Source organism: Myotis davidii, unplaced genomic scaffold (genome assembly GCF_000327345.1).
Source record: "Myotis davidii unplaced genomic scaffold, ASM32734v1 scaffold847, whole genome shotgun sequence".
NCBI classification, from domain to species: domain Eukaryota; kingdom Metazoa; phylum Chordata; class Mammalia; order Chiroptera; family Vespertilionidae; genus Myotis; species Myotis davidii.
In genome coordinates, this window is record NW_006298049.1 from 375,092 (window position 1) to 391,474 (window position 16,383).

Consider the following 16,383-nt stretch of genomic DNA (forward strand, 5'->3'; position numbering starts at 1 on the left):
TGGTAATTACAAATCTGGTCTCTTTTTCTGTGAATTTGGTAGTTTTGTTGGTTGGTTGGTTGGTTGGTTAGATTCCACATATAAGTGAGATGATACAGTATTTATCTTTGACTTATTTCACCTAGCATAATGCCTTCAAGATCTATCCTTGTTTTCTATAACTGAATAATATTCACATGTATATGGCAACATTTTTATCCATTATCCATCAATGGATACTTAGAAGATTATTTCCATGTTTTGACTGTTGTAAATAATGGTGTTATGAACATGGGAGAATAGATATCTCTTGAGTTAGTGTTTTCATTTCCTTAGGATATAGTCCTAGAATAAAATTGCTGGATCATATTTTAACTAGATCTATTTTCAGTTTTTTGAGAAATCTCCATACAGTTTTCCATAGTGGCTATATCAATGTATAATTCCACTTACAGTGCACGTGGTTCCCTTTTCTCTATCTCCTCACCAGCACATGTTATCTCTCATCTTTTTAAAAAATATATATTTTATTGATTTTTTTATAGAGAAGAAGGGAGAGAGATAGAGAGTTAGAAACATTGATGGGAGAGAAACATTGATCAGCTGCCTCCTGCACACCTCCTACTGGGATGTGCCTGCAACCAAGGTACATGCCCTTGACTGGAATTGAACCTGGGACCCTTCAGTCTGCAGGCCGATGCTCTATCCACTGAGCCAAACCAGTTAGGGCATCTCTCATCTTTTTGATGATGACTGTTCTAAAAGGCAAGAGGTGGTATTTCATTGTCATTTTAATTTCCTTAATGACTAGTGATGTCGAGTACCATCTTTCATGAACCTCTTTGCTTATCTTCCTTGGGGAAAGTATAAATACAGTCTTGAGTATAGTATAGTTACCTTCTGATCTTTCTTTTCCCATTGGATGTATTATATTTTTTTATGAAATTAGACTACTAGTTCCTTTTCACTTGCCTCATTTTCTATATATGTATTCCTCCTGAAACAAAATAAAATTTCTAATGGGTTATATATGTACTTCTTCCCTACAGACTCTCCCTCCCCATTTTTCTAATTTAATTTTCTTTCTCTACTTCTTTTTTCAAACACATTTTCGTGTGTGTGTGTGCATGTATGTATGTGTGTGTGTGTGTGTATATATATATATATACACACACACACACACACACACTAGAGGCCCAGTGCACGAAATTTGGGCATGGGTAGGGTCCCTAGACCTGGCTGGCGATCAGGGTCATTGAGGCCTTCTGACTGCCAGCTGGGGCCTCCTTTCCCCGGCTGCTGGCTGGGGCCTTCCTTTGTTCCGCGCCTCTATAGCAAGGCACATGGCATAGCGAGCAATCAAACTCCCAGTCTCTTGGTCAAACTCCCGAGGGGATAATTTGCATATTAGGCTTTTATATATATAGATTATACTTTGTATCTGCTTATTGCCTTGTCCCTTCCTCCCTCCCTCTCTTTCTTCCTCCCTCCCCCCTCCCTCCTTCCCTTCCCCTTCCTTTCTTTCTCTGTCTCTCTCTCCCTCTTTCTCTCTCTCCCTTTATCCCTTCTTTCTCTTCTCTCTCTCTCTCTCTCTCTCTCTCTCTCTCTTTCTTTTTTTCTTGTTTTTGCTTACACATTGTCTTGATGTCTCCTGGCTTTGCTCTATTTCAAATCCTGCAGTATTTATTATCTGTAGAACCAATGACTAGACTGTAAGTAGAACCTGTAATTATCAGGAAAGTAAGCCTCAGGGAAATGATCCACTGTTACTTTTAGTCACTAAAAAGTTGTGATATTTTTAAATTTAGAAACTCTTCCTCTTTTACATACAAATTCTTATGAAAAATATCTATTTACTGAAGAACAAATAAAACATAGATGCTGAGTTTTGTTTTTTTTTTAAATATATTTTATTGATTTTTTACAGAGAGGAAGGGCGAGGGATAGAGAGTTAGAAGCATCGGTGAGCGAGAAACATCGATCAGCCGCCTCCTGCACACTCCCCAATGGGGATGTGCACAGCCAAGGTACATGTCCTTGACCGGAATCAAAGCTGGGACCCTCCAGTCCGCAGGCTGACGCTCTATCCACTGAGCAAAAACGGTTAGGGTGATGCTGAGTTTTAAAAAGAATGATAGTGAGCACCTGTATCCTCCTTCCCTGGCTGAAGAAATATACTTTATCAATATTTTGACACAACTGTGTGCTCCTCTTTATTATTTTTTTAATCCTCACCTGAGGATATTTCCATTGATTTTAAGAGAGAGTGGAAGAGAGAGGGAAAGACAGAGAGAAATATCGATGTGAGAGAAACACATGGATTGGTTGCCTCCTGCACGAGCCCTGACCAGGGCCTGGGCCAGGGAGGAGCCTGCAACCCAGGCATGTGCCTTTGACTGGAATCAAACCTGGAACCCTTCAGTCTGCAGGCCAGTGCTCTATCCACTGAGCCAAACCAGCTAGGGTTGACTTTGCTCTCTTGATGGTATATTTTAAGAAACAGAAATTTTATATTTAAAAGTACTCCACTTAATATTTTCCTTTATGGCTTGTACTCTTTATAATTTAACAACTCTTCCCCCTACCTCAACGTTATAAAATATTCTATAATACTTAGTTTTAAAGTTGTATATATCTTTTTTACATTTTTTATTGTGGTAAAGTACACATAACATGACATTTACCGTCTTAACCATTTTTAAGTGTAAAGTTGAGTGATATTAACTACATTCATGTGGTTGTACAGCCAGCTACCAGCATCCATCTCCAGTACTCTTTTCATCTTACAAAATGTCTATGTCGTGGAACACTAAGTCCCCATTCCCTTTTTCTCCCAGACTTTGGCAACCTCCATTGTATTTTCTCTCTCCATGATATTGACTATTCCAAGAATCTCATATAAGTAGAATCATACAGTAGTGTATTTGTCTTTTTATGACTGGGTTAATTCACTTAATGCCCTCAAAGTTCATCCATGTTGTAACATATGTCAGAATTTTCTTCCTTTATAAGGCTGAATAACATTCCATTACACACACACACACACACACACACACGCACACTCACACTCACACCACTTTGCTTATCCATTTATCTGTTGATAAACACTTGGGTTGCTTCCATGTTTTAGCAATTGTGAATGATGCTGTTATAAACATAGGTATACAAATATCTCTTTGAGACCCTGCTTTAAATTCTTTGAGTATATGCCTAGAAGTAGAATTGCTGAATCACATGGTAATTTTATTTTTAATTTTTTTGAGGAACCACCATACTGTTTTCCATTGTGATTGCCCCATTTTCCATTCCCACTAACAGTGAAATTTTTCTAAATTATTGCCAACACATCTTATTTTCTGATTTTATTTTATTTTTATAGTAGCCATCCTAATGGGTGTGAAATGGTATCTTATTGTGGTCTTGATTTGCATTTCATATCCTGATTTCTCTTTTGATCCATTTATTGTTTATGAGTCTATTGCATTATTTCCACACTTTGTGAATTCTCCAGTTTTACTTATATTACTGACTTCTACCTTTATCTCTTTGCAGTTAAAGAAGATATGTTGTATTATATCTATCTTTTAAAAACTTATTGAGACTTAATTTTGAACCTAACATTTTCTATCCTGGAGAATGCTCCATTTGCAATTGAGGAGAATGTGTACTCCATTGTCACCCTGTATATGTCTGTTAGATCTAGTTGATTCTTATGTAGTTGATTCTATTTTCTTGCTTGTTGCCTATCTGGTCCTTCTATCCATTATTGAGCATCAGGTATTGAAGTCTCCAATTTTTGCTTCACATATTTTGATGGCCTGTCTTTGGCCGCATAAATGTTTATAACTGTTATATGTTCTTGCTTTGTTGAAACTTTTAATATTTAATGTTCTTCTTTGTTTTTTGTAACTTTTTTACTTAAAGTCTCTTTTGTCTGATATAAGTATAGCCACTCCTATTTCCTTTTGGTTACCATTTGCATTGAATATATTTTTCCATTCTTTCACTTTCAATCTGTTTGTGTTTTGGATCTAGAGTGAATCTCTTGTAGACAACCTGTAGTTGGATCATGTTGTTGTTGTTTTATCCATTCTGCCATTCTCTGTCTTTTGATTAGAGTTTAATCCATTTACATTTAATGTAATTACTGATAAGGAGGGATTTACTTCTGCCATCTACTGTTTGTTTTCGTTATGTCTTATAGCTATTTTGTGCCTCATTTCTTGCACTACTGTCTTCTTATGTGTTTAGATTTGTGTGTTTTAAACCTGGGATCTAGTCCTAAATTGACAGCTATTAACTGTGTGAACTTGGATATATCATTTGTTAGTGGGTCTGATTTTGGGAAAGTTAATTCTTAATTTTCTCATGTGTCAAAAATACATATAATAAATACCTGATAAATTGTTTAAAGGAATAAACAAATAACACAAGAAGGTATCCATGGTAGATTGCCTGATAAAGAAATTCTATTTCCTTTTCTGGGCAAGGTCAGTTACATCTTTGGCTTTAACTTTCCTAAATCTACAATAATACTAATAGCATTTACTATGTACCAGCCACTGGTCTCAGTGTGTTATATGCATATATTAATTTACAACAACCTTATGAGGTAGACACATAGAGGTTAAACAACTTGCCTATGGTTACTCAGCTAAAAAGTGGGGAGGCCTTGATTTCAATCTCAACAGTCGTTTTTAACCAGACTGTGTTTTTAACCAGAGCCTGTGTTTTTAACCACCACACTGTACTGCCTTTCTAAAGGAAGGAGTTATAGGCTGTATTAGTTGTTTATTGCCTGTTATGCTGCATGATAAACAATCACAAAACCTCAGAGGCATAGAACAGTATTTATTGATCACATGTTGAAATGTGTGTTAGGCAACTCTGTTGATGTTGGCTTGCTACCTCACATCAGTGAGGGTTAGTTTGTTGCAGGGTGTGGCTGGGACTGGACAATTTGCTCCTATTCCAAATGACTCTCATCCTGCAACAATCATATTAGTCTAGGAATATTCTCATGGTGCATGGTAGAGGCATGCCTGCCACAGGAAATCATGTGGCTGACCTGAGTCAAAACAGGAGCACATTATAAAGTCACAAAGGCAGCAGATATAAGAATGTGTCACTTGACACATTCAGGTTGTTTTGTAATTTACCACAAATGCCAAGGCCCAGGGTTCCAAAATTCTTGTATATTAAGGATGAATTCTAAAAGTTAATCTCAAAAATAGCATTTCTGATCATTTAATCGAAAACTCAGAAAACACGAAAGTGCATACAGACATATACACATACACATAAATTTATAGAAAGTATGCAGAACTTCTTGAAGGAATACTTAAATCAGCCCGTAGTCCAAAGGTAGTAGTGGTGGTGATGATGATGATAGCTAATGAGCTATCAGCCTTTAAAGCTTGCTATGTGACAGCACTGTTCTCAGCACTTTACATAGTAACTCCCTCGATCTTTATAACAACCCTATTGAATAGGTACTATGAGTAGTTTCCATTTTACAGATGAAGAAGCTGAGAGATTTAGTAATTTCCTAGGTTCACATCATTTTTTGTAAGATTTCCACATAAAGTAACTTTCAAAAGTTTCTTATTTTTTATCGAATTATTTCCAGACCTCTTTGCCATGGAAGATCTTCTGTAATCTGGCCCTACCCAATTCAATTCTCTGCCATTGCCATTACTATGAGGTATAACTTTAGACCAGTGGTTCTCAACCTGTGGATCGCGACCCCTTTGGTGGTTGAATGACCCTTTCATAGGGGTCGCCTAAGACCATCCTGCATATCAGATATTTACATTACGATTCATAACAGTAGCAACATTACAGTTATGAAGTAGCAACGAAAATAGTTTCATGGTTGGGTCACAACATGAGGAACTGTATTTAAAGGGCCAGAAGGTTGAGAACCACTGCGTTAGACAATTAGGAGTCTGGGATTTTGTAGATGGGATGCATACATTGGAGGGAGCTGAACTAGTTGCATTAGAGATTTATTCCAGTTTCAAGAATATGTGATTCTGAGTCCTTTTATGTATTTCCTCCTATGTATGTGCAGCTCTAAAAAATTTTACAAGGCTCTTTCATCTGAATAACTAAACTTATTCCTAGGAGATGAAGAAAGTATCTACTAAAGCCATTTTATTCCTCTTTCTTAAAATTAGACTCCTTTGTTTTGATTTTCTCACTCTGCAAACAGAAATCTCTGCACTGATGTAGAACTGTTTTGAAACTAAAATTGTTTTATTTGGTCACATAATCAGAAAGACCAGATGTAAGTGTTTCTGAGATATGATGTGAATGACATTAACATGTCATTTAAAAGGAGTATTTCTAATTCAACTGTGTTCTTATTTCAGATGTTTGAGAGTTGAGAGGTACATATACTCTCTTGGTATTTTGAGATGATTACCTGACACAATTGCTATTATATTCAACAGGTGGGTTTTCAGAAAAGGCAAATGAATGGAGCTCAGAAGAGGAGGAACCAGTGAAAAAGGCAGGACCAGTCCAAGTCCTTGTTGTCAAAGACCACCATTCTTTTGAGTTAGATGAAACTGCACTAAATCGAATCCTTCTCTCAGAGGCTGTGAGAGACAAGGAGGTTGTTGCTGTATCTGTGGCTGGAGCATTTAGAAAAGGAAAATCATTCCTAATGGACTTCATGTTGAGATACATGTACAGCCAGGTATGTAAGAGTTTTTTTTTTAAATTTTCTGTCTCTGTGCTGTCACTTTGTGCTTTTATTTAGTAGTGTCCATTATTTCTATTATTATGTATCCTAAATATGCACTAGTTTAAAAATGCTATACTGTAATCATTCCAACTTTGGTGCTTTGTGCACCAAACTACACAGGCCACTTTTGCCTGAAGCCACTTAGCTACATTACCCTTAGAACATACCTTATTTTTTATGCCTAAAAATAGATACCACATAGTAATATGATTATAAACTTTACATGTTATAGGGTTTAAAATGTCAAATAACTTTTGTCATAACTATTTTATTGTAATCATTTTCCCCAACATTTATTATGACAATTTTCAAGCATGCAACAAAGTTAAGAGAATTTTGCAGTGAATACCCGGGTATCCACTAATGAGATTCTACCATTAACATTAATATTCTTGCATTATCCCCTGTGTCTCTAACTCTTCTTTCCACCCATCACTTCATCTTATTTTACTGATTCATGTCAAAGTAAATTGCTGATGTCAGTATACTTCCCCCCAAATTTTCTCAATATACATCATTATTATATATTTTAGTATTTATTTTTTCTCTTGTTATAAAATTTACATAGTTACATGCACAAATCTTGAGTACCTTTGCTTATTTTTTTGAAAATGCATATACTTCTATATCCCCAAATTCTATCAAGTATATCTCACCTTTACCCCAGAAAGTTCTCTCTGATCTTTTCCAACTCATTTCTTCCCCCACCCCCAGAGGCAACAGTATCTTAACATTTGCTTCAGCAGCATGTCACAGAAATGAGACTTTAAGGGACCTAGGATAAACCAAAAGCAGAGGGAGAAATAGGAGATTGGAGCTAGGGAACAGAGGGTTGGTAGTGGAGAGCATATCAGTATTTTTTCTACCTTTTATCCATAGCAATTCTGATGCAAATATGGATTTTGAGGGAAGAATAGGCACACTACCCAAGAAACTTGATTCTATATATTTATACCATAATTATCCATTTTGGATTGATCTTTTCTAGTTGGGTTATTTGTGAACAATTTTGTAACGTTAATATCTTATGTCTAGTGTCAGTTCAAACAAATCAGGAACGAAACTGCTAAAATCTCAGGCTTTGAAAGCAAGAAAAACTTACCATTCTCTATTTCTAGCATACCAACATTAGTGTGCTGTAACACAGGTGGGAAAATTGAATGAACAAAATTAGTATACCTTACATTATTTGGGATTATACAGTTTTATACATATTCATAGTTTTAACTGTTAAACATTTGAATGAAATGCTCAGTAACACTTGTTGCTTGTGTTAAATAGCATTTTCTCAGATTAAAGCTCAGATTTGTTTTGTTTTTGTCTTTCTGCACCTACTGCTAGATACCTTTCCTCCTGCTATTATTGACTTCCTCCTCCCCCAATACCAAAGCATTGTGTATGTTACTGTTTATATCCTGATATACTATATTCTCTCATATCTTTATTTCTTTGTTTCTGGAATACCCTCCGCAAGTTTGCTTCCTGGAAAATTCCTAAACATCCTTCAATGTTTAGCCCAAATATCACCTCTCCTTTAAAGTATTACATAACTAAGAGTTACATAATAACTCTTTAGTTATTTCTTATCTTATGTTTCCATTTATGCCTAATATACACTCCCATTTTAATAGGCATATATTATATTATATTAGTTAGTTAGCATGTCTATCCCCTGTTAAGTTATGAGCTTCCATTGGTCTGGAATATCTTTGTCTCCCCAGGACCTAGCATAACATGTGGCAAATGATTGCTTCCTCTGTAATTTCTTTTTGGATTAATTAGTAAAGAAATTGCGTCAGTACAGTAAATGTGCATATGTTGTTTCCTTTAGGCTAGAGTGAGAAAGAGAATACAAATCTTAATGGATGAGTAGAAAATACTATACTACATATCTAGTTCTGTATCAGACTTTCTTAATTTTATAGGAATCAGTTGATTGGGTTGGAGATTACAATGAACCATTGACTGGATTTTCATGGAGAGGTGGATCTGAACGAGAGACTACAGGAATCCAGATATGGAGTGAAGTCTTCCTTATCAATAAACCTGATGGTAAAAAGGTATGATGTGAACTTCTTAAAGGAAATAGATTTTTCACTTGCAACAGTTATCACTTTTCAGGATCCTCAAAAACACTCTTTTGAAAACTAATTTTTGGCCATTTGACATGATATTTAAAAGGGAAGTGGGTAGCATTCTATTGCATGTTTCCTATTTTCCTTTCTAGGTGTCAGGGTAAGCAAAATTGTGGAAACAATGGGCCAGCAGCTCAGCTAACATCTAAACTTTGTTTCAGTGCTGTTTCTGTTATGGTGGATTACCAGTGAAAGTTAATCATTACAGTATTCAGCAACTAATTGCATTTTTATTTTCTGTGGCCTTAATGGCACATGTAAAAAATATTCATTATTAATGATTTATTTTAGTTCTTATCATGTTAACTTTGTATTAACCCGAAAACTCTACATGTTCTATAAAATATAAGTAATGTTCTCTACTTGCCTATAGGTTGCAGTGCTATTGATGGATACTCAGGGAACCTTTGATAGTCAGTCAACTTTGAGAGATTCTGCCACAGTATTTGCCCTTAGCACAATGATCAGCTCTATACAGGTATGGAATAAAATAAATCCATATTTATGGATGTTTCTTTCACTAAAAATTATGAATATATGTATTTCTGTGTGCTAGTGAGACAAGCAACAGAAATGGTAAATCATGTATATTATTTGGCTTAATTAGCATACCAGTTCTAATGATTTCTGTAACAGTAGAATTGTTTTTATTATTGTCACCTAATTTCTGATAAGTTTTCAAATTGCTTACTTTAGTCAGAAAAGATATTATCTTATTGATAATTTTTCCTGTTTAAAGCATGTAATAAACTCAATAATATTAAATCTTATAATGTATGCAGTTACATTGGGACCACCTAGTTAAGTTATATTAATTGAAACAAGATTTATAAATGCAAAATTTTATTTTACATAGCTAGTAGAAACATTTCTAAATGTAAAAAACATGTATATGTGTTCATAGCTTTTAAAAACATATTACTATACATTTAGGAAAGTAACTGTCTTGTAAAAAAAATCTATCTTTTTTCTTTCTCTGCCTTTTTTAAAAGTATTTTCTGTGAGGTATAGTATAGGCTTTATAAGTTGTCCTAAAGTACTTGGAGAATTTTACTATAGTAATAGAACACATAGCATAAAAAATTTTAAACCAAATTAAAATTATTTTCTATTTACTGTAAAGAGCAAGAAGAGATAATAGACAAGAAACAGTTAAAAAAAAAAGGTAAGATAGTTTTAAAAGTTAGGGAAGACAAAGTGGTTAGGATGAGTAAGTGAAGGCTAAAATTATAAGCAAGTAGAGAAAATGGAGCTAGTGAACTGGCAATAAAGGCATGCTGTCAGGGTAGGACAACCGTGAGAAGGTTGATAGAAGGAAGACTGAAATTTTTTTTAATAAAGGACTTTAAGATAAAAAGCCATGATTGTAACTTATAGTTGACTAGCTTTTAAAATTATACTTCTTAAATGAGTAACCCTTTAAAATACCGACTTACCTAATTTCTTCATAATTGACAATATAACCCATTTACACAAGCCAATTAAAACCAGATTAACTTTGCCTTTGTAATATTTATTATTTACTATGTATATTTTACCTGAAGACATTCAATATTTTCACTGAAAATGTAAGTCTTTTTAGTAATGACTATTTTTTACTATCTGAGAAATGATCTATTTAAAAATATATTATCTGTAATAATACATAAAGATACACATATCCTTAAGTTTTCTTACATTACTGATATTTATTCCCCTCAAAAAATGTTACTTTGATACAGTGATCTGTTCATGAAGTAATAATGCATATGTTTATGGGTGTGGACATAATATTCAGAACCTAACTTCCATGTGATGAAACTTTCTGTAGACATAACTCAGATAACCAGTTGTGAAGAAGCCAACATAAAATTTTAAGAAAACTTTATGGGTTATTCAGATTTAGATTGCCATTATTTATATGAAGGAGTGTTTTATTGACTAGCTGTTGAGTTCATAAAGTATTTTTAGTATTCTGCCTCCAGACAGATGGCTATTGCATTTCTAGAACAATTTTATGATCATTGTACATTGTTTATTGTCTCTCAAGTTTTTTATACTCCTCAATTATGGTCTTATAAATATCATTATGTAAGAATGTATGTTAGAGAGTTCACATTTGTGACAACTGATATTTAGAAAAAATAGAGAAGGACAAAGTAGTACTGAGGATGATGCTAATTATTTCCTCGTTTTAACTTTATTTCTTAATCAAGGTATATAACTTATCCCAAAATGTCCAGGAGGATGATCTTCAGCACCTCCAGGTAACAATATTTATAATATTTTTTAATATCTGGTAATCTTTTAAGCATGCATAGTGGAACTTCAGGAGGATTTAAAAACATAACCAAATGGAGGTTGTCCTAGTTCCAGGTTTCTTGTTCCAGCCTTGTATGGTTATGTTCTGTCTAACTCAGTTTCCAAACTCCTTTGTTTCTGTAAAATTACTTGCTATTGACCTGCATATGAAACTACGTGGCAAGTTAGAATAGAAAAATGATCTTTGGTTTAAAAATGACCCAAAATATGAAGTAGAAGTCGTAAGATCAAGGATTTAACAATTGCTAGTGTGATATCAGTTGTATGCCAGTTTTCCCCCTGTGGACCATTTTATACCTAAGAACTGTGAGGGGTTTACCTGATGATAACTCATAGAATTCTATTTTAGATCTGAAAGAGACCTCAGTGACACCTAATTTATACTTCCTATTTTATACATGAGGAAATTTTGGCTGAAAGAAATAAATGACTTGCCTAAATTCATGTGGCTAATTAGTGGTAGAGTAGGAGTAAAAATATGGTTATCTGACTGGGCTTAATGTTTCTTCTATTCTCCAAGCATCATTTAAATCTCAAGTAAAAGATTAGCTATTCCTAAAGATACTTCAGATCTCTGTAACACTCTGCTCCCTTTCAAATCATGTTATATTGGTTACATAGGAAAGCCTATTGTTTCTCTGATAGTTGCCCTCTGTATATTTTGTAGAAAATTTTGCTTTCAGTATATTATTTAATTTTTTCAATAAGAGCCATGTACAAATTTAACAGATAACAAGATGATAAAACAGGGTAATCTCTAATGCCAGAAAAATCATTTGAGTTTACAACCAGTATTACTCCCAAATATATTTATTTTCTTCTTTTTAAATCAGTTTTTTATTATTTATTATTTTATTTTTTTATTGATCTTAGAGAGAGGAAGGGAATAAGAGAAACATCGATCTATTGCCTCCCATGCATGGAAACCTGGGTCATGTGCCCTGACCAGGGAATCATCCTGCCACCATTTTGTGTAGGTGACAACATTCCAACCAACTGAGTCACACCAGCCAGGGTTAAAATATATTTCTTGTACATCTCACTGACCATTTATGACAAATAGGCGATATGCTGAGTAAGTGTTAAATTTTTGTTGTTGTTGCTCTCTTATTTTAATTTGTGTTTTTATTTGATTTGATTTGTGTTATATATTTCTTATGCAGTAATAAATACAATGACTTCTTCAAACATGTACTGTTCAATACCAGTTTTAGGGATTTCTTGAAGAGGGACTGATTTTGGATTTTTATATTGAGTAAATTATCTTTTTTGAGATCACTTAAAAAATTTCCTGTAAATGACAATATCTCAGTCTTCCTCAAAAAAGATTGTGAATTCAATTTATGTTAGTAGATAATTCTAATGAGAGTGTTTAATCCCTGACCAGCTGCCTTTGTTTATTTTTTAAATATATTTTTATTGATCTCAAAGAGGAAGGGAGAAGGAGAGAGAGATAGAAACATCAATGATGAGAGAGAATCATTGATTGGATGCCTCCTTCATGCCCCCTACTGGGGATCGAGCCTGTAACCCAGGCATGTGCTTTTAACTGGAATCGAACCTGGGACTCTTCAGTCCACAGACCAACGCTCTATCCACTGAGCAAAACCAGCTAGGGCCAGATGCCTTTTAAATATGATATTCCAGACTTTCATTTAATCACTCTAATCAAATAACTAGTAATTACCCTTTGCTTTCTATATTCCTATAGCCCGCACGAAGCTGGGGAAAGGATGGTAATCCTGTGTCAGCTTTCTTCCCCAACTCTGAAAAGTCACTGTATATTTAGTGGCATTTCCTGTGCACACAATATAGTTAAAACTATATTGAAAGTTTTCTTAGCCACTCTGGATGAAACTCTCATCAGAGGCCCAATCATAGTCACCCTTAAGGTTGTGTTCTCCAAAACCTTCCATTTCTAGCAACATAAAAACGGCTATGGTGCCTCTCAATTGGGCACATAAAAAATATTAGACAGCAGTGTATTTGATGTTTTGATTTTTAAGCCAAATACCTATAAGACATTGTAATAATCCAGGCCATTGTGTGTCCTCAGGCAACAACACATGTATATCCTACATAACTTATTGCCTTCTGGTCTAATTATGCAAGTTCTATTTTGAAAGGTCATTTAACATGTTTCTCCCCATTGTCCCTACAAAAAACTGTCCTATATTCTAGATATAAAAGATGTTAGCTTTAAAATGGAAACTTTATTTTTAAAATATCTAATTATTGTACTGTTTTATCTAATACTTAGTTCCTTAAAATGATTATTGTAATCTTAAGAATATAGTATTATCTTATAGCTTGGGGAACAATATGAATGGAAGAAAGCCAAAAAGTAAAACTTTGCAGATACTGAAGTTTTCTTTGTGCATGTGTGTTTGTATGTGTATGTTTGTATGTGTGTTTGATTTTCCTTCTAGCTTTTCACTGAGTATGGCAGACTGGCAATGGAAGAAACATTCCTGAAGCCATTTCAGGTAAGTTGGGGTTAACCGATGATAAATTCCTATCAAAATTTCCTGAAGACCATAGCAGGTATTTTAATTAATTGTGAGGGTCTGTTTCTCTGTTTTAAAATTTCACTTCAGAAGCACTTTTGGATACTCATTTAATGCTATTCAATGCAAGGAGAAGATAGAAATGTGTTTTTTAAAAAGGGGGAAGGAAAAATAAAAGAATGAATAAGTTATTTTGGTTCCTGCAAAAATATCAGGTTTTCTCCCCTGAACCAACCCTAGAGATGTCATAAAAAAATAAACATACTACGGAGTGAAAAAGTTGTCTCTTAAAGACTATCTACAGTATGATGGCATTTTTAGCTCAAAAATGAGCATAACTAAATTAATAGCATATTGTTTAAGAATACATATACATATGTGTTAAAACTATATTGAAAGCAAAATTTAAGGTAGTGATTACCACTAGAGAGGAGAAATAGGGACATACCAGGGAGGGATACACAGGAAGCTTCACTGTTTTGGTATGTTCAATTACTTAAGTGGGTTTGTGGATTCACAGGTTTATTTTACTAATGTGCATAATAATATGCATATAAGTTATTTTATAGGTGTCATATCATAAAAATCTTAAATCTTAAAAAGTCAATAATGTCTCAAAACAGCAATTACCAACTAACAAATGTAAGTTATTTTGTGTTTACGCAGTTTTTTTTAAGTATACAATTCACAATAGCAAAAAACACACACAAAAAGTTTGATAAGTAACTCCCATAATATACAGACTTTTATGGAGGAAAATGCAAAGATTTGTTAAATATCATAAAGGGAAATTTATATAAAACAGATATATTTCAGATAGGGTGATTTAATGTTGTAGAGAATTTAATTCTCCCCAAATTAATCAATAAACTCAGTGCAATTTTAATTAAAATTACCACCGAATTTCTAAAGAAACTCAACACATTGTGCTATAACTTCTATGGAAGAATTAAGTTCTGTTTTTATTTAAATCAGTTTTTAAAAAGAAAATCAAAATTGGAAGATTGAATACACAATAAGAAACCATACAAAATGAAAATGGTGTGGTCCTGCACAGATACAAGAAAAAAGCCCAATGGAACTAAACAGACACGAAATATATCCCTATCTATAATAATAAAAGTGTAATATGCTAATTAGACCAGACGTCTTTCCGGATGACCTTCTGGACGAAGCCGGGGCTGCGAGGGAAGCCTGGGTCCCCGGTGCCAGAGGGAAGTTGGTACCAGCAGTGGGGGGAAGGAAGGTCTACTCTTGCATGAATTTTGTGCATCAGGCCTCTAGTATATATATAAACCTGGTATTCAACAGAGGTGGTGTTATAAACCAGTAGCAAATGGATGGATTAATAGCTGAGATTTGGAAAAACTAATTCACTATTTGAAGAAAAAGTTGAATTTCTGTTAAACACCATATAGATTAGTAAGCTCCAATTGGATTAAAGAAATAAATATGAAAGTTAAAATTATACTAATAGAATAAAATACTGGAAAATATCCTTCTGAACTGGGGTGAAGAAACATTTATATACTAGGATTCTCACAAAATAAACCATGTAGTGAAAAATTGATGGTATTATTACATTAAAATAGAGTATTTCTATTTATCAGAGGATTCTATAAGAAGCAAAGTGAACAGATTGGTAGAAGATATTGACAATGTCCAAGTCAACAAGGACTTAATATGTAGAATACACAAGGCAGTTTTACAATTAAGTAAGGACATTTTGCCAATTAAAAATAAGCAAAGGAACCATGACACATCTATTAGAATGGCCAAATTTCAGAGCATCAACACCAAATGCTCCACAAAAGAGGATGTGGAGCAACAGGTTCTCCCATGCATTTCTGGTGGGAATTTAAATGGTACAGTCACTTTGGAAGATAGTTTGGTGGTTTCTTACAAAATTAAACATTCTCTTATATGAACCAGTGATTGCACTCTTTGGTATTTACTTAAAGAAGTTGAAAACTTACGTCCACACAAAAACTGGCACACAGATGTTTCTAGCAGCTTTATTTATAACTTCCAAAAACTTGGAAGCAGCCAAAATGTCCTTTAACAGATAAACTGCATATATCCAGACAATGAAATATTCAGCATAAAAAAGGAAATGAGTTACCAGTCTATGAAAGAGACATGGAGAAACATTAAATGCACATTACTAAGTGAAATAAGCCAATTTAAAAAAGGCTACATATTGTATGATTCCAACTATATGATATTCTGGCAGAGGCAAAACAATGGACCCAAAGATCAGAAGATGGTGGGGGAAGCGAGGAGTGGAGAAATGAATAGGCAGAGCACAGAGGATTTTTAAGGCCATGAAAATACTCTATATGATATTGTAACGATGGGTGTATGTCATTATACCTTTGGCCCATATCATATACAACACTAAGAATGAATCCTATGGATTTTGAGTAATTATGATGTGACAATGTAGGTCCATTGTTGATGAAAAACAAGAATGCACCATTCTGGTGGGTGATATTAATAAATGAGGCTGTGCATGTGTGGGGACAGGTGATACTTGCCAGTACTCTGCACTTTCCTCTCATTTTTCTTGTAAACCTAAAGCTGCTCTAAAAATAATCTTATAAAACATTTAAAATGATAAACTGTACTTAATTTTTAAAAAACAGGCAAAAGATATGCAGACAATTCACAGAATGAAAACCTGATTGGTTAACACATTTTTGAAGGATGT

General features: G+C 34.1%; 1 protein-coding gene across 5 annotated transcripts in view; it reads left to right on the forward strand.

Annotated features, from left to right (window-relative positions):
- The window catches only part of ATL1 (atlastin GTPase 1), a 54,218-nt gene that overhangs the window by 17,652 nt on the left and 20,183 nt on the right, over positions 1 to 16,383 (forward strand). For all 5 annotated transcript variants that reach the window (XM_006773766.2, XM_006773764.2, XM_006773765.2 and 2 more), the window contains 5 exons: positions 6,435 to 6,682; positions 8,656 to 8,790; positions 9,239 to 9,343; positions 11,061 to 11,111; positions 13,596 to 13,652. In XM_006773766.2, the coding sequence (XP_006773829.1) occupies positions 6,435 to 6,682; positions 8,656 to 8,790; positions 9,239 to 9,343; positions 11,061 to 11,111; positions 13,596 to 13,652 (596 nt within the window). The remainder of the gene's footprint in view (positions 1 to 6,434; positions 6,683 to 8,655; positions 8,791 to 9,238; positions 9,344 to 11,060; positions 11,112 to 13,595; positions 13,653 to 16,383) is intronic.